The 19026-nt window shown below is 43.1% G+C and overlaps 1 protein-coding gene and 1 pseudogene across 1 annotated transcript in view; both read left to right on the forward strand.

The window, feature by feature from the left end:
• Nucleotides 1–403: 403 nt before the first annotated feature.
• Nucleotides 404–14378, forward strand: LOC139535275 (Fanconi anemia group D2 protein-like; annotated as a pseudogene).
• A 640-nt stretch (nt 14379–15018) lies between these two features.
• LOC139535848 (testis-expressed protein 264-like) overlaps nt 15019–19026 on the forward strand; it is a 147763-nt gene continuing 143755 nt past the window's right edge. The window contains exon 1 of the mRNA XM_071335688.1: nt 15019–16262. Coding sequence (XP_071191789.1) covers nt 16005–16262 — 258 coding nt within the window. The 5' untranslated portion in view covers nt 15019–16004. The remainder of the gene's footprint in view (nt 16263–19026) is intronic.

The raw sequence follows: 19026 nt of genomic DNA on the forward strand, positions 1-19026 counted from the left end.
GTGTCAAGTAAGTAATTTAAGTCTTTCAGGCGCTCAAACAAACAAGGAAACCAGACTGTGTCTATTGACTTTGTATGTCTCATGAGAAATACACAAACTAGCTAGTGTCAGTCAGCTAGTGTCAGTCAGTTCATTAGGGATCCATCCCCATCTCATTCAGAGTAAGACCACTGGGCATCAGTCCAAGGCCACTACTCAGGAGGACACCAATAATGACTCTGTCTTTGGTCAATTTCTATGCGCGGGCTGGTATCATCTTGAGAAAAGGCAGTATATCCAATGAAATTGGTAAGAAAGACACACACCCTCAATAGTCATTCATCAACATATTGACAAATTATTGTTCTTAACTGGCAATTGGTGGATAATGCATCATTATATTGCTTTGTAAGCTGTAGAACAAATGGTTTTCCAAAAGAGACTCCAGCAACGACTGAATAAGAGTCCCAGATACCCCGGTGTGAGTATAATGTTTCCAAACTGTCTTTGGTATTGCACATTCTATAAAGCGTGATGCCTGATCTTCTGACCTTGATGTCTAACAGATTGTCCAGGAGTTCATCAAAGGACTGGAGTCTCACATTGAGGATCCTGAGAGGTTCAGGGACTGTCTCCTCCCTGTGTACCATGCCTGGCCGATGGGACCTGCAGGTAACGCCACAGATCACACAGCCCCAAGGGGAGCAGGGCACCTGGCTCTCTCAAATTCTCTGAAATGTTTGATCAGTGGCGGTAGAGAATTAGAAAATTGTTACATGGAAACATCACTTTGTGTCTTGTCTGTGGTCCAGCTCTGTCAGCTCATTTTAGGAGAGTGCTGTGCATGCTGCTGGGGATCGAGATGTTGCCGGTTTGACAGCCTCTCTCTATGCAAAAACACATTGGTCTAAGTAGTGTTGGGGTCTTTATCTGTCATCGGCCACTGGATGTGAAATTCAAATATGACCACAATTTTGTAAAGCCTTTCCTTTTTTCTTTTTGTTGTAGACTTTGGTCATTAACACTATGACAGCAGATCTAACCTATACTCTACACTAATTCCATCTGTATATTCCCACTAAGTAGCAAGGCTAGACTGACTTTCCTCAAACCTCACTGTAACCTGTCACTATCAAGGTACAAGGCGAGACCCAAATGCAGACACAGGAGGCAGATGGTTGGAGTCTTACAATGTTTATTAATCCAAAGGGGTAGGCAAGAGAATGGTCGTGGACAGGCAAAAAGGTCAAAACCAAATCAGAGTCCAGGAGGTACAGAGTGGCAGACAGGCTCGTGGTCAAGGCAGGCAGAATGGTCAGGCAAGCGGGTACAAAGTACAGAAACAGGCAAGGGTCAAAACTGGGAGGACTAGAAAAAGGATAATGCAAAAAGCAGGAGAATGGGAAAACCGCTGGTTGACTTGGAAACATACAAGACGAACTGGCACAGAGAGACAGGAAACACAGGGATAAATACACTGGGGAAAATAAGCGAGACCTGGAGGGGGTGGAGACAATCACAAGGACAGGTGAAACAGATCAGGGCGTGACAAGGAGTTAGCAGGTAAGCTGATGCAGCTGGTTTCCATGGCGCCAGTGGAGATTCAGCGTGACATCATCAACAGTCTGCCAGAGATCCTGGAGGACTCTCAGCACAGTGACATCGCCAGCGAGCTCAAGTGGGTGGAGCCCTGTTAGTCTAGTGTTTTTTGTGGGGATATGTGATGTCATGACTCATGAAAAATCACTTTGACTATCAGTTATATCTCCCTCCTATTCTCTCTCTCCTCTCCTCTGTAGCTCCTTACTCCAGGAAAACACTCAGCTGACTATGCCCTCTCTAGATTGAATCTGAGCTCCACTCTGATAGCTGAGGTAGCAGACACACAAACACACACACACACACACACACACACACACACACACACACACACACACACACACACACACACACACACACACACACACAGAGTCTGAAGTCCATTTATTGTTGTTTCTGGCTAAAGCTCTCATTGGTGATTCAATAAGGCTAGAATTACACTCTGTGTTGGATCTGTTCAATAAGTAATGGGATGTTCACAGCTCAGGGCTTGTTGACACAAAGGTGTACTTCACTCACAACACTGACAGAATGTTACAGAATCCCTGTAACAATTATGCTATTGGCTGATTGCCTCTGTACTTACAGTTATTCTGAGGCTCTTAACAAATGAGATCAAATGGCTTGTTGACTGATAGCTGCCTTTAGAGCTAGAGTACTTTCTGGCCGTTGAAGGTGGTTTTTCCTCTATTTAAACATACATGTACATTTGCTTTATATCGACAAACTGCTCCTTTACTTCAAAGATATTCCAAAAATCAATACATTACAACAATACATAGAATATTTCACACCCCATAATGTTCATTTGACTTAAATGTGTGGTGTCTCTGTGGTCCTGTGTGTCAGGTGCGTGTGGCTGTCATGGCCACCCTGTCTGCTGTCCAGCTGGAGGACCTGCTGTGGTGGTCAAGTTCATCCTGCACTCCATCTCCTCCTTAGATGCCCTAGAGGTCAGAGGTCACACACAGTGGCATCACTGTCACTACATGTAGTCTTGCACTTTTCTTTCTAATAACAAAAACAAAGACTACACCTATGAAAGTGCCTCACAAATAGTTTTTTTGTTACCACCACACAACATTTTCCCCCATGACAGACCACAATCTGCTTTATGATGATGATCATGATGTGTTTGTCTCGCTGAGTGGTGCGGGGTTCTCTGTGAGGTATCAGGTGGTGTGTGACCTGCGTAAGAAGCTGGATCTGGAGCTGTGTGTTCTCCCTCCTGTGCTGCAGGCCTCTCAGATCCGCATGAAGAACAAGGGACAAAGGGGCTGCTCTAACAAACTGAAACACCAACACACTCCCATCACCTCAGAGCACCAGTGTATACTATTATGAATCCACAGAACACTCGACCTTCACTCGGATTTTACATTTACAATTATTCAAAACGGCAAGGCCACTTGTCTTAGTTTCTGGTCTCATTTTGCCACAAGGTCCTGCAACACCTCAGCATCCAGCAGCAATCAGGACAGTGTTGGAAGGCATCAAGTTTTTTTTTTTTTTTTTTTTTTTCACCTTTATTTAACCAGGTAGGCCAGTTGAGAACAAGTTCTCAATTACAACTGCGACCTGGCCAAGATAGAGCAAAGCAGTGCGACACAAACAACACAGAGTTACACATGGGATAAACAAACGTACAGTCAATAACACAATTGAAAAATCTATATACAGTGTGTGCAAATGTAGTAAGATTAGGGAGGCAATAAATAGGCCATAGTGGCGAAATAATTACAATTTAGCAATTAAACACTAGAGTGATAGATGTGCAGAAGATTAATGTGCAAGTAGAAATACTGGGGTGCAAAGGAGAACAAAAATAACAATATGGGGATGAGGTAGTTGGGTGGGCTATTTACAGATGGGCTATGTACAGGTGCAATGATCGGTAAGCTGCTCTGACAGCTGATGCTTAAAGTAAGTGAGGGAGATGTAAGACTCCAGCTTCAGTGATTTTTGAAATTTGTTCCAGTTATTGGCAGCAGAGAACTGGAAGGAAAGGCGGCCAAAGCAGGAGTTGGCTTTGGGGGTGACCAGTGAAATATACCTGCTGGAGCGCGTGCTACGGGTGGGTGCTGCTATGGTGACCAGTTAGCTGAGATAAGGTGGGGCTTTACCTAGCAAAGACTTATGGATGACCTGGAGCCAGTGGGTTTGGCGACGAATATGTAGCGAGGGCCAGCCAACGAGAGCATACAGGTTGCAGTGGTGGGTAGTATATGGGGCTTTGGTGACAAAATGGATGGCACTGTGATAGACTACATCCAATTTGCTGAGTAGAGTGTTGGAGGCTATTTTGTAAATGACATCGCCGAAGTCAAGGATCGGTAGGACAGACAGTTTTACGTGGGTATGTTTGGCAGCATGAGTGAAGGATGCTTTGTTGCGAAATTGGAAGCCGATTCTAGATTTAATTTTGGATTGGAGATGCTTAATGTGAGTCTGGTAGTAGAGTTTACAGTCTAGCCAGACACCTAGGTATTTGTAGTTGTCCACATATTCTAAGTCAGAGCCGTCCAGAGTAGTGATGTTGGACAGGCGGGCAGGTGCAGGCAGCGATCGGTTGAAGAGCATGCATTTAGTTTTACTTGTATTTAAGAGCAATTGGAGGCCACAGAAGGAGAGTTGTATGGCATTGAAGCTCGCCTGGAGGGTTGTTAACACAGTGTCCAAAGAAGGGCCAGAAGTATACAGAATGGTGTCGTCTGTGTAGAGGTGGATCAGAGACTCACCAGCAGCAAGAGCGACATCATTGATGTAAACAGAGAAGAGAGTCGGTCCAATAATTGACCCCTGTGGCACCCCCATAGAGACTGCCAGAGGCCCGGACAACAGACCCTCCGATTTGACACACTGAACTCTATCTGAGAAGTAGTTGGTAAACCAGGCGAGGCAATCATTTGAGAAGCCAAGGCTATCGAATCTGCCGATGAGGATGTGGTGATTGACAGAGTCAAAAGCCTTGGCCAGGTCAATGAATACGGCTGCACAGTATTGTTTCTTATCGATGGCGGTTAAGATATCGTTTAGGACCTTGAGCGTGGCTGAGGTGCACCCATGACCAGCTCTGAAACCAGATTGCATTGCGGAGAAGGTATGGTGGGATTCGAAATGGTCGGTAATCTGTTTGTTGACTTGGCTTTCGAAGACCTTTGAAAGGCAGTGTAGGATAGATATAGGTTTGTAGCAGTTTGGGTCAAGAGTGTCCCCCCCTTTGAAGAGGGGGATGACCGCAGCTGCTTTCCAATCTTTGGGAATCTCAGACAACACGAAAGAGAGGTTGAACAGGATAGTAATAGGGGTGGCAACAATTTCAGCAGATAATTTTAGAAAGAAAGGGTCCAGATTATCTAGCCCGGCTGATTTGTAGGGGTCCAGATTTTGCAGCTCTTTCAGAACATCAGCTGACTGGATTTGGGAGAAGGAGAAATGGGGAAGGCTTGGGCGAGTAGCTGTGGGGGGTGCAGTGCTGTTGACCGGGGTAGGGGTAGCCAGGTGGAAAGCATGGCCAGCCGTGGAAAAATGCTTATTGAAATTTTCAATTATAGTGGATTTATCGGTGGTGACAGTTTCCTTTCCTCAGTGCAGTGGGCAGCTGGGAGGAGGTGTTCTTATTCTCCAAGGACTTTACAGTGTTCCAGAACTTTTTTGAGTTTGTGTTGCAGGAAGCAAATTTCTGCTTGAAAAAGCTAGCCTTGGCTTTTCTAACTGCCTGTGTATATTGGTTTCTAACTTCCCTGAAAAGTTGCATATCACGGGGGCTGTTAGATGCTAATGCATTGTGTGTAGGTCTGTGACAAAAAAATCTCAATGTGATCCATTTTAAATTCAGGCTGTAACAAGGGGTGAATACTTTTCTGACGGCACAGACCTACAGACCTACCTTATCAAGGACGGTAAATGTCCTTGATAATGGTTGGTACGGTCGTTGACGATAATTTTTTTTTATCGGCCCAGCTATATGCATAAGTACAAGTACTTTTTGAAAATGAAAACACTTCAAGTAGATCATGTACGGCTAGTAACACTGCAGCAGACACCTGCATGTTTCAACTCAGCCTTCTGTGCTGGGAATGGAGTAGACATGCTATGGTTCTTGCCTTTCTAATGGGAGTTTGTGTATGTGTGTGTGTGTGTGTGTGTGTGTGTTTGCAGGCTGCCCTCTGATCCTGACTGACATGGATGTGGTGGAGAAGTCAGAGAGCCTGTCCAAGCCTAGTAGAGAGTTCCTCTTTGGCCTGCTCTTCCACACCATCAACTGGTTTAGAGAGGTCACTACAGCTCTTTCTTAGACAATGGGGTAATGGGATGTCTTAGACAAGGGATTTATGGTCTATAGCAAGGTGTGGACTCCATTCATATGGCATATTTGTGGATCTGTCTTATCTTGCATGTCACACCTATAATTCACTCTTTATGTTTCCCATGTTCATGTTACACACCTCTCCCGCCCGTATCTGTGTTTTCATGTTTATGTCACCTGTATCTACAGTTGAAGTCGGAAGTTTACATACACCTTAGCCAAATACATTTAAACTCAGTTTTTCACAATTCCTGACATTTAATCCTAGTAAAAATTCCCTGTCTTAGGTCAGTTAGGATCACCACTTTATTTTAAGAATATGACCTTTCAGAATAGTAGTAGAGAGACTGATTGATTTCAGCTTTTATTTATTTCATCACATTCCCAGTGGATCAGAAGTTTACATACACTCAATTAGTATTTGGTAGTGTTGCCTTTAAATTGTTTAACTTGGATCAAACGTTTACGGGTAGCCTTCCACAAGCTTCCCACAATAAGTTGGGTGAATTTTGGCCCATTCCTCCTGACAGAGCTGGTGTAACTGAGTCAGGTTGTAGGCCTCCTTGCTCGCACACACTTTTTCAGTTCTGCCCACCAATTTTATATGGGATTGAGGTCAGGGCTTTGTGATGACCACTCCAATACCGTGACTTTGTTGTCCTTAAGCCATTTTGCAACATCTTCGGAAGTATGCTTGTGCTCATTGTTCATTTGGAAGACCCATTTGCGACCAAGCTTTAACTTCCTGACTGATGTCTTGAGATGTTGCTTCAATATATCTACATAATTTTCCCTCCTCATGAAGCCATCTATTTTGTTAAGTGCACCAGTCCCTCAAGGTAGGCCTTGAAATACATCCACAGGTACACCTCCAATTGACTCAAATTATGTCAATTAGCCTATCAGAAGCTTCTAAAGCCATAACATCATTTTCTGGAATTTTCCAAGCTGTTTAAAGGCACAGTCAACTTAGTGTATGTAAACTTCTGACCCACTGGAATTGTGATACAGTGAATTATAAGTGAAATAATCTGTCTGTAAACAATTGTTGGAAAAATGACACAAAGTAGATGTCCTAACCGACTTTCCAAAACTATAGTTTGTTAACAAGAATTTTGGGGAGACTCCAACCTAAGTGTATATAAACTTCCGACTTCAACTGTATCTATCGACACTTGACTCACGAATCAAATTAGCTCAGTCTGATCTCATCTGTTTTACCAATGTATTTGTCTGTGTTTACTCAACTCACCTGCTTGTGTGTGTGTGTGTATGTGTGTGTATTCACAGGTTGTGAATGCATTCTGCAGTCAGAAAGAACCTGAGATGAAAATGAAGGTGGTGACTCGTCTTCAGAACATCACCTACCTCCAGACTCTATTGGACAGGACTTTGGCAGGTATAATACTGCACTGAAACAATACTATAATAACGGACAGGAAATTAAAATGTCAAATGCATTTTATCAACATTTCTCTGATCAAAATGTTTAAATATTACATGCTTTGAAAATGTGAGAATTCCCATGGACTGTTAATTTGACCATTCCAGCTTTTGGGTTTCAGAAATACCTGGCTATGCTCCTCCTCTAGCCAACTTTGATGGGGAGAGTACAGAGGGAGCTCCAGCGTCTAGCTCCACTGTTGTTCCAAAGAAGGGAAAGAAAATATATATTTTTAAAGCTTTTCCTGAGATGAGATTCAACACTTATTGTGGTGGTTATCTTGCAGAGGGTACTGGTAATAAGAGGAAAGCCCCTGCTAAGAACTCAGCAGCAGACAGCTCTCAGCTGGAGGAGGGCACGGAGGCAGAGGAGACCCAGCAGGTTAACACACTCACCTCTGACCTCTCACCTTTGTCACAGGATGTGACTTTTACATACAGTACTCTCTTTTCCAGGGGAGTAATTAAATGATATTTTATTGTCTTCCCTCTACCCCTGTTCCCTCTATCCAGAGAAGGAGAAGGTTCAGGAGGCCAGCAGGCCAGGGGTCAGTCTTGTGTCCTACCGTCCCTTCTTCAGGGAGCTGGACATGGAGGTGCTGTAGTGTGGCCTGCTCTCCCGGCTCTCTGCTGGACAGTGAGCTCCACAGCAAGGTAGGACACCACGCAGCCCAGAGCCTGGACATATCACACACAATACTCCCTCAAGGTTGTGCTCTTATTCCATTTGAACTCTACCAATTAAATAAAATTACTGAATTAAACAATCATAATAAGTGTTAGGCATTTATCACATTCTCTGAATTGACTCAGTTAACGCCAAATTGTCTGCAACCTTGTAGCCTGTATACAGTGGGGCAAAAAAGTATTTAGTCAGTCACCAATTGTGCAAGTTCTCCCACTTAAAAAGATGAGAGAGGCCTGTAATTTTCATCATAGGTACACTTCAACTATGACAGACAAAATGAGAAAAAAAAATCCAGAAAATCACATTGTAGGATTTTTAAGAAAATAAGTATTTGGTCACCTACCAACAAGCAAGATTTCTGGCTCTCACACACCTGTAACTTCTTCTTTAAGAGGCTCCTCTGTCCTCCACTCGTTACCTGTATTAATGGCACCTGTTTGAACTTGTTATCAGTATAAAAGACACCTGTCCACAACCTCAAACATAGGCCCTTAGGGCTCTCACCTGCAACAGAAGAGCCCTAAGGACATCGCTGTGTCCAGCTGCTGCCTACCCTCTGCACTCACCTGGAGAACTGCCACAATCACTTCCAGGTACTTTCTGTCTCGGCACACATTTAGTTCATTGTTGTAGTCCCCCTTTGTGACTGTCTTTCCTGCTGTGTGCAGACTCTGCTGTCTAAAAACCAGGGGGTGGTGGACTCCCCAGGTCTTGATGTGAAGGAGCACCAGCTACTGTCCTCAGCCTACCAGCTCCTCCTACAGGTCCTACACACCACCTTCAGCTGGTCAGTCACACTTTAACACAACACCACCTGCACACTCCTGCCTTTCAGGACAATATCATCACAGGGCCGCACCTTCCAGGAAATGACAATTACTCAGGGTTTGGCAACTGTGGTCCTGGAGAGGTTGGTGTTGGCTTCTTTTGTTTCAGCTCAGCTCTAACACACCTGATTCAACAAATGGGAATCAGGTGTGTTAGTGATCTGCAACAAAAGCCTGCAGCTATTGTGTGTTAGGTCTGGTTTTTCCCAACCAGAGCACCATGGCCTGCTGAAGAGCGCTCTGGGACTGCTGGCTGACCGTTTGAAAGAGGGAGGGCCTGAACTGACCTTGGACTAGCGCATCAATTGAGAGGTGAAACATTCCCTATCAGATCACAGCCAGTGTTGTGTGTGACAAGTATGGTGAAGCGGTTCTCCCCTATCTCTCTGGTCTTCAGACACAGCTTTAAGTACCTGCTGAACTTCCACAGTGCCCAGCCTCAGCATAGCTCTGTCTCTCCCAGCTGCTCACCACGGTGGCTGAGAGGAGGGCACCAGGCTACAAACAGGGAGCAGACTAGTAAGACACACACTAAATCAATGTCTATAGGATTGATGCAACAGTAAAATGGACTGTATCAGGATCAATTTCAATTCAGTCAATTCTGAAGATGTAATGATATCCTGAAAAGTTGCATTTATTTTCAATGAGGATCTGTTCAGTATATAACAGTCTCTGCCTCTAGCAACTAGCCCGGCAGTTCCTGTGCCAGGAGTGGGTGACTTCGAGCGGAGACAGAGAGAACCAAAGACAACGGGACTCTCCTCAGCTGTGTCTCACATGTATTCACTGATGTAAAGCAGTTAATGAATTAAGGTGGCCATTGGGTGTCAGTATACCACAGACATTGGAAAGGGGAATTTACTTTATAGGGGAGACCCAACCATCTTGTAACCTCATTTATTGTAACTCTTCTCCTGCTATTGTGGTTGCCATGCTCCCCTGGCTGTAAGGTGAATAATACTATTCTGTGTTCATGGTGTGTTTGTTCCCTTCTCATTCCTGTTGTTCTATAAGGGGATGATGGGAGAGCTTGAGAAGGCTGTGAGGAAGATTCACCCTGTCAGGCACAGTGACAGCACTGAGGTACACCAGTTACACAAATGGACACACACACAGACAGGCACAGAGGAACTGCCAGTAGAGCAGATGCAAGCTAGTGAGCGCTAGTAGACGTTGTGCAGTGACTATGATACGCTTGTGTGTGACTGCATACATTCAGCAAGCATTAGTGCGTACTCGGTGTGATTTTATAATGGGACATTTACCCATTTCTGTGTCCAGGTGAAGTGAGAAGCTGCTGTCATGGAACCTGGCTGTCAGAGACTTCCACATCCTGGTCAACGTGGTCAAAGTACTGAGTCTGTTTGCACTAGAAGCTTGTCATGAGTGGGTTAACCCTTATTCAAACACATGATGTGTCTAGTATGTGTAATGGTTGTTCAGTTCCCTATGGAAGATGTATTGCTGGAAATAGCATTTAAATGACTGTGCCCACGCCAAACGAGAAGCATGTAAACATGTATTCCCCCGGGTGTTCTGCCTCTCCAACACACACTCTGGCTGGAGGGAGATCAAGCCATCTGTCATGCTCTACTGGCTCCAGTGCAGTGGTTTGTGTTTGTGCATGTGGATGGGCTCTCTGCTGGCTGGGTTTGGGTGTTGAAGCTAGAGGTAGTCTGTGTATTGTGTCACCTCCATCTTCTCCTTGCCAGGTGTTTGACAACAGACCCGTGCTCAATGTGTGCCTGAAGGTGAGTCTCAGTACATTGACACTGGCTCTCGCTGCCACAGTGTCAGACAGATTCCATAACTATTATATTACCAGTCTTTTATGTTGTTGCTAGTATGGCTGTCTTTTCCTGGAGTCTTTCCTGAACCTGGGGATGCCATTGTTGGATTTCAGTTTTAAAAAGCACAAGATACAATACAAAATACTGAGGGCAAAAATACTAGAGAATGGTTTATTTAAAATTCAATAAGGCAACATTACATGGTGTTAATAGCACCTAATGCTGAATTATTTGACACAATTTACAATAGTCATCAATACATAATACACAATAAAATCTACACTACCGTTCAAAAGTTTGTTTTTGAAAGAAAAGCCCATTTTTTTGTCCATTAAAATAACATCAGAAATACAGTGTAGACATAATGTTGTAAATTACTATTGTAGCTGGAAACGGCAGATTAAAAAAAAGAAGGAATATCTACAGAGGCCCGTTATCAGCAACCATCACTCCTGTGTTCCAATGGCACGTTGTGTTAGCTAATCCAAGTGTATCATTTTAAAAGGCTAATTAATCATTAGAAAACCATTTGGCAATTATGTTAGCACAGCTGAAAACTGTTCTGATTAAAGAAGCAATAAAACACTTTTTTTCGTTACTACATGATTTCATATGGGTTATTTCATAGTTTTGATGTCTTCACTATTATTCTACATTGTAGAAAATAGTTAAAATAAAGAAAAACCCTTGAATGAGTAGGTGTCCAAACTTTTGACTGGTACTGTATGTGTAACTGATAGACGTGCACACACATTTAAAAATATTAACATGTAGTATGTAAATTGCAAAGTCTAATGTCTTTCTTTGTGTCGGACCCCAGTAAGACTAGATGTCGCCATTGGTGTTGGCTAATGGGGATCCTAATAAATCAAATAGATGCCTTTGTGTTGCAGGGTGAGGAGATCTTCTCAACGCTCAAAGGGGTTATGAAGAGGAGTAAGGCTCCCTGCTGCCTCAGGAGCAGTCAGAAGATGAGGTACTGGCCATAATGAACTTTTGAAGCTACTGAGTTAAATGTAATTTCTAAAATTTCTCTCTTTGTTACATATTTGATTGAAACACTATTCTAAATTCCCATAAGGAAAACAGACAAAAGCTTTTATGTGGCATTTTATAGTCTTTAATTTTCTGCAAGCTTTCTGTCTATTGTAATCAAATTATATTTGTCACATGCGTCGAATTCACCTTACAGTGAAATGCATACTTACAAGCCCTTAACCAACAATGCTGTTTTTAGAAAATACCAACAAAAAAAGTAGAGGATAAGAATAACAAATAATTAAAGAGCAGCAGTAAATAACAATAGTGGGGCTATATACAGGGGGTACCGGTACAGAGTCAATTGGTCAATGTGCGGGGGCACTGGTGTCGAGGTAATTATGTACATATAGGTAGAGTTATTAAAGTGGCTATGCATAGATAATATCAGAGAGTAGCAGCAGCGTGGGGGGGGCAAAAAGTGGGTAGCCATTTGATTAGCTGTTCAGGAGTCTTATGGCTTGAGGGTAGAAGCTGTTTAGAAGCCTCTTGGCGCTCCGGTAATCTCAAGAACAGTTCGATTTGTAGAGGATCATTATGTAGTGAATATTCCCTTAAAGCTGTCTGTAAACCTCAAATGGGAAGCTGTGTGTGGAACACTGGGCTGATAAGATACGTTGTAATGTTTTTGTTCCTAGCTAATCATTACTGGCTAGATCCAGAAAACAACAGTGAGGCACGTTCAGTCGCACTGAGCCATGTTGTTAGACAGTAGCCTTCTATTCTACACTAGGGGGGATTTGCTGTAAAATACAGCATCCTTCTAAAACACTGCTCAGTTTGTTTATCACACATAGCTGCTTCCCCAGCTTCCTCTGCTTGCAAAGTGAGATGTTTTCCTGTCTAATGCCCTGCTGTGGCAAAATTAGAGCTCAAACAAATGTTTTACTGTTTATTTCAGGCCCAGGAGAGTGACACTGAGGAGAGGAAGCATGGCAACAGGAAGGAAGAGGGGGGATAACGATGAAATTGCAGATGACTCGGATAATTAGGACAATGTGTATGAATACTGTCGACTCTGTGAACTCTTGACCTTTGTGTCAACAAACTAACCTTGCATATCCCTTTGCCCCCTCAGATAGGAATAGGTCAGGGAGAACCAAGAGAGGATTCCTAGTGCATTGCTGCCATTGAGAAAATGGACAATTAGGGGATTACTGTGGAAGGAGGGGTCACTATGTTAGTGGATGTTCAAAACACTGCAAACAGCATTAGAGTGCTGCATTTTTTTTAAACACTAATGGCTGAGAAAGGGTATCTTATGAAATTATGACGTTTCGGAAAGCTGTTGAATGCAGAAAATTTATATTTACTTTGAAGATACAGTATGTTGCAACGAAATACTTCAATTGTAAATATTATTATTCATGTATATGACTCTCTTTAAATATTTTACAGATTTTCTCTTTAAATATGTTAATCAAGTTTTGCATGCCTAGTTAAAATCTCACTTAAAAGTTAACATTCTGTTAACTCATATCCAAATAATGTTGTTGACTCGTCATATACTCGTATTTGTGGCCAAAGCATCAATTGGAGAAGAAACACTTAAAAAAAACAACACATCTCAAACAGACCGTTTAAAAAATGCATGTTATTTCCTCATAGAATATGTCATCTCCCTGAGGATGAGCTGGCCAATCAGCACTCTACTAATATTTTTTTAATGACTGGTACGGTATACCAGCCTGGTAACGTAGACTAGACATAACATAGTAAACGTAAATCCGGAACGCTCCAATTAGTATGATATGTTACGTTTGGTATGGTTAAAAAATGGGGTGGGTGGGTAGGGACATAACACAAATGTCTAGCAACCCAAAGGTTGCGAGTTTGAATCTCATCACATACATCTTTAGCTTTTTAGCAACTTTTCAACTACTTAATACTTTTTAGCTACATTGAAATGATTTAGCATGTTATCTTCCCCTAAACTTAGCCCTTTAGCTAACCCCTCCATCCCCTGACCATAACCCTTTAACCACACTCCTAAACTTAACCCTAACCTTAACCCTAGTGCCTAAGTCCTAGCCTAGCTAACCTAACGTTATCCACCTACCTAGAATTTGTAACATATCATACGTTATGCAAATTTGTAACATAATACGAATTGTAATTCGTAACATATAATACGAAATGGGGGAAGGACAATCACAAATTAATACATACATTATGAAACATATCATATGCTGTATGGAGTGTCTCGATTTACGTACAGAATAATACAAAATGCTCTGAGACCAGGTTGCAGCAGGCCTGGCTACAACTCTGATGATAGAGCTAAATGTGCGCAATTGTTTTGCATGAATAATCAGAAATGTGTCGTTCTGATTACGCTTTTCAAGAGGTGATGCTATTGAAACCAAATAGTTATCATATATAATGTGACGTACTGTATCATTCAAATACATACAATTTACAAGTTAGTCATGTTTCCAGTCTCACAAGCTTGATTGATTACCTGAAACTGTAGTAGATAATGCAATGGACTCATTTGAGTGGTAAGGCGAAAACAACCAACTGTAAATGAAAGTTGAGGAGTGAAGTTGGGGGAGGTGTATCTGTGACAACTGAAAGTAGTACACTAACCACATTTCCACCCACAGTTTTGCGAGTAAAGTCATACCGTGTAAAACAAATTATGACAGCTGTGATGGAAAAAATAAGTTTCGGTAGAATTGGATAAATGCCAACAGAAAATTTGTTTGCTCGATATGGTGGGATCTTTTTGTGTCTAAAATTAATATTGTGAGAAATGTCGGTGGAAACTCCTTTATGCGCAAATATTAATATAATAACCATCATATTGAAGTAAACTTAGTCACACGATATGGTGTGTGGTCCTCCCACTACGACTCAGGAAACCAAGTAGTTTATAAGGCTACAGATGAAATTATGTATGATGAACTTCACAGGGTGGTGAATGTGCACAGTGATCTTTATGCTCCATTACAATAAATATCGAGGGTCTTATTCTGGTTACATGATGATCAATGCTTAAATATTCTGGCTCTTATCCATAATAATCTCATCATAGTGCGGGTAGGCTATCTGCGAGCTGTTGGCTACAGCGCATGTGCCAAAACCATAGTAGGCACATTTGCTATTTAACTCATCAGTTTTGTGACTAAACTATCGGTAGGGTTGAATGTAGGTGCAAATCTGGCAATTTTATCCCCATAATGCAACATTTTGAAAGGCGGTGACCTACAATGACAAAAGTAATCCGCTCAACACGCCCCATGTACGCATCTCTTTGGTCAGGGAACCTACGAAGTTTACACAACCATAGTGTAACAGGATGCGGTTGTAGTCTCGTGGTAATATATTTTAGCTACTTTAAAATAAATGGCACCTGGACTAGCCAACCAGCCGATTGATAGTGTAATAATAATGCACAAATGTTATGTTATTTTTATGATTATAGCTTCGTCGAAAAGGGACACCCCTTCATACGAGGCTAGATGGTTTATCCGGGAAGCATGTTCCTGTGTTTAGGGAAATAAACTGTGTTAGGCTATATAAGGCTACCGTCCTACCACAGATGAGCAATGAGCCAGATATCTCACCGGATGTATACATGTGAAGCATCCTGTTGGCGTTTCAACTCACTACCAAATATGATGAGCGGAAGCCCAGTGGCCGGCAGTGGGAGAAGATGGAGCGAGATGGATTTTGGCCAAGATTCTGCAAATTTTCTCATCGATGAAACATTTGATCCGCATATAGTTTTCTGTTTCCAAAACTAAAATTGGTAACAAACAGAGTGGTCTGCGTTTCGTATAATGTACCCTTTGCCAAAGTTTCTAAAAATTGCGACGTATAAAAGGAGTGCAAGGGCGGGGTGAGTTACTGCACATGCGCACTTCAGAGTAGGCGTTCCCTAACGAAAATATGCAAATAAATTATAAAACGCGCCAATAGGATCTCACTAGCTTGTGCTTGGCTCTGCCCACCTCCGTGCTTGTGCTGCAGACTATGATTAATTTGTTCCATTGGAAACGACAGGCTCTGGTCTATCTTGGGTTAGTTATAAAAATCTTTCGTCCTACCTTCAGTTATCACGGAAAATCGTATGAATGCAAACAACAGTTGTACGGATGATTCTCGTTTTTACATCACAAGCAATTCATATGTATCTTCTTTTCAAATGTCTGGGATATCTTATTCATGACGTTTGCGCTTTGTAGTTTGTAGACTGTCCGCAAATTTGTACATTCCGAGGAGGCTCTTCTTGACACTTCATATAGAGCTTGACATTGTCAAAACAGAACGTTTCACTTGGAAGAGGTTGAGTTGCATCAGTGGCACCAGTGTTAGTGTAGAAAATGTCTGACTCTATTATTTTAGCACTGATAGTGTTTCTCATGTTGTGTTTGATTGTAACGGTGGTTGCAGCTGTTGTGTACTCTGGGCTGTTCACTGAGGTCAATATCAAGACAGGGTCGCCTTATATCAAAAACGTTACTATTGCCTACAAACTCCATAAAGGACCTTATAAAGATTGTGGTGGAGCCTTCACAGAGACTGTCAGTATTGGGCCAAAGCTCAATACCATCCGTGTGTCCTACGATGACTCCACAGAGGTAAGGCACCTGAAGTGTGTGTGTGTGTGTGAGAATAAGTAACTCATATAAATAAACTGTCCTCACTTTCAGATGTTTTCTCACTGGCCACTCTTTTCAAAGGGACATGCCTTGAATCCAGAGAGCTGAATGTGAATTCTGATTTGGGAGCATTAATAAAGTCAGCTGTACAATGCCATGTTGCACAGCTGATGATTTCCCCCCTATTGTGGTGTCAGTTTACTTTGGCATTAGCATACAACTGACTCATAAATGTCAACGAGATGGGCAAATCCTCCCTCCCATGGGTCAGATGAGAACTGAACTTATGACACTAAATATAGTCTAGTAAGTACACCCTGACTAGTATTTATGCAGTTCTGTTCATTTTCATTTATAGTGCTTGCGGGGAACTTCTTCTGACACAGTGGCTGTAAGAACAAACTGTCTTGAGGGTTGTTCCTAGGCCAGTGTCAGGCCTCCTTCTCGATGCCCCACTGTTTAGTAATTTTACACTGCAACAGTTCGTGGAGTATCATTGTTACATCCTTGTTAATATTTTACTATACCTGTACTGTAATGCACCACCTATAAATATACAGCTGCGAACTCTATTTTTATGGATTCAGTCCTTACATGAGCCTGGGTGTTTAGTCAACAAACTGTGGCAGCCACACAACAGCTGCCTGTTAGATAGCCTAGATGTGTACTGAGATCATAACTGATGATAAGGGCTGAACACAGGCTGGGTGGCGAGTGGGGCGGGCTGGATACGCTCATGTGACCCAATTGTAATAGGAGCAGACAGGCTACAAGAGAAACAGGTTGAAGATTACATTTGTGATGTGAAATTCCTGCAAGACCAGGAGTGAAAGTAAGCCAGAACGGTAAGGCGTACCGTAAAACATGAGCCTATCACAATAATTAAAACATACACTGAGTGTACAAAACATTATGAATATGTCATGAAAAGAGCAAGAACTGACCAGGCGAATCAAGGTAAAAGCTATGATCCCTTATTGATGTCTCTTGTCAAATCCACTTCAATCAGTGTAGATAAAGGGGTGGAGATGGATTTGAAGAAGGATTTTGAGAAGCCTTGAGACAATTGAGACATGGATTGTGTATGTGTGCCAATCAGAGGGTGAATGGGCAAGACAAAATATGTAAGTGCGTTTGAACAGGGTATGGTAGTAGGTGCCAGGCGCACTGGTTTGAGTGTGTCAAGAACTGCAACGCTGCTGGGTCTTTCACATTCAACAAATCAAATGTATTTATATAGCCCTTCGTACATCAGCTGATATCTCAAAGTGCTGTACAAAAACCCAGCCTAAAACCCCAAACAGCAAGCAATGCAGGTGTAGAAGCACGGTGGCTAGGAAAAACTCCCTAGAAAGGCCAAAACCTAGGAAGAAACCTAGAGAGGAACCAGGCTATGAGGGGTGGCCAGTCCTCTTCTGGCTGCGCCGGGTGGAGATAACAGAACATGGCCAAGATGTTCAAATGTTCATAAATGACCAGCATGGTCAGATAATAATAATCACAGTAGTTGTCGAGGGTCCAGCAAGTCAGCACCTCAGGAGTAAATGTCAGTTGGCTTTTCATAGCCGATCATTAAGAGTATCTCTACCGCTCCTGCAGTCTCTAGAGAGTTGAAAACAGCAGGTCTGGGACAGGTAGCACGTCCGGTGAACAGGTCAGGTCAGGCAGAACAGTTGAAACTGGAGCAGCAGCACAGCCAGGTGGACTGGGGATAGCAAGGAGTCATCATCCCTGGTCGTCCTGAGGCATGGTCCTAGGGCTCAGGTCCTCCGAGAGAGAGAAAGAAAGAAAGAGAGAATTAGAGAGGGCATACTTAAATTCACACAGGACACCAGATAAGACAGGAGAAGTACTCCAGATATAACAAACTGACCCTAGCCCCCCGACACATAAACTACTGCAGCATAAATACTGGAGGCTGAGACAGGAGGGGTCAGGAGACACTGTGGCCCCATCCGATGATACCCCCGGACAGGGCCAAACAGGAAGGATATAACCCCATCCACTTTGCCAAAGCACAGCCCCCACCCCACCTGAGGGATAACTTCAACCACCAACTTACCATCCTGAGACAAGGCCGCGTATAGCCCACAAAGATCTCCACCACGGCACAACCCAAGGGGGGGGGGGCGCCAACCCAGACAGGAAGATCACGTCAGTGACTCAACCCACTCAAGTGACGCACCCCTCCCAGGGACGGCATGAAAGAGCACCAGTAAGCCAGTGACTCAGCCCCTGTAATAGGGTTAGAGGCAGAGAATCCCAGTGGAGAGAGGGGAACCGGCCAGGCAGAGACAGCAAGGGCGGTTCGTTGCTCCAGAGCCTTTCCGTTCACCTTCACACTCCTGGTCCAGACTACACTCAATCATATGACCCACTGAAGAGATAAGTCTTCAGTAAAGACTTAAAGGTTGAGACCGAGTCTGCGTCTCTCACATGGGTAGGCAGACCATTCCATAAAATGGAGATCTATAGGAGAAAGCCCTGCCTCCAGCTGTTTGCTTAGAAATTCTAGGGACAATTAGGAGGCCTGCGTCTTGTGACCGTAGCGTACAGTTTCTCGTGTCTATCAAGAATGGTCCACCACCCAAAGGACATCCAGCCAACTTGACACAACTGTGGAAAGCATTGGAGTCAACATGGGCCAGCATCCCTATGGAATGCTTTCGACACCTTGTAGAGTCCATGCTCCGATTAATTGAGGTTGTTCTGAGGGCAAAAGGGAGGGGTGGAACTCAATATT

The sequence above is a fragment of the Salvelinus alpinus genome, chromosome 12 (genome assembly GCF_045679555.1).
Source record: "Salvelinus alpinus chromosome 12, SLU_Salpinus.1, whole genome shotgun sequence".
Classification (NCBI taxonomy): Eukaryota; Metazoa; Chordata; class Actinopteri; order Salmoniformes; family Salmonidae; genus Salvelinus; species Salvelinus alpinus.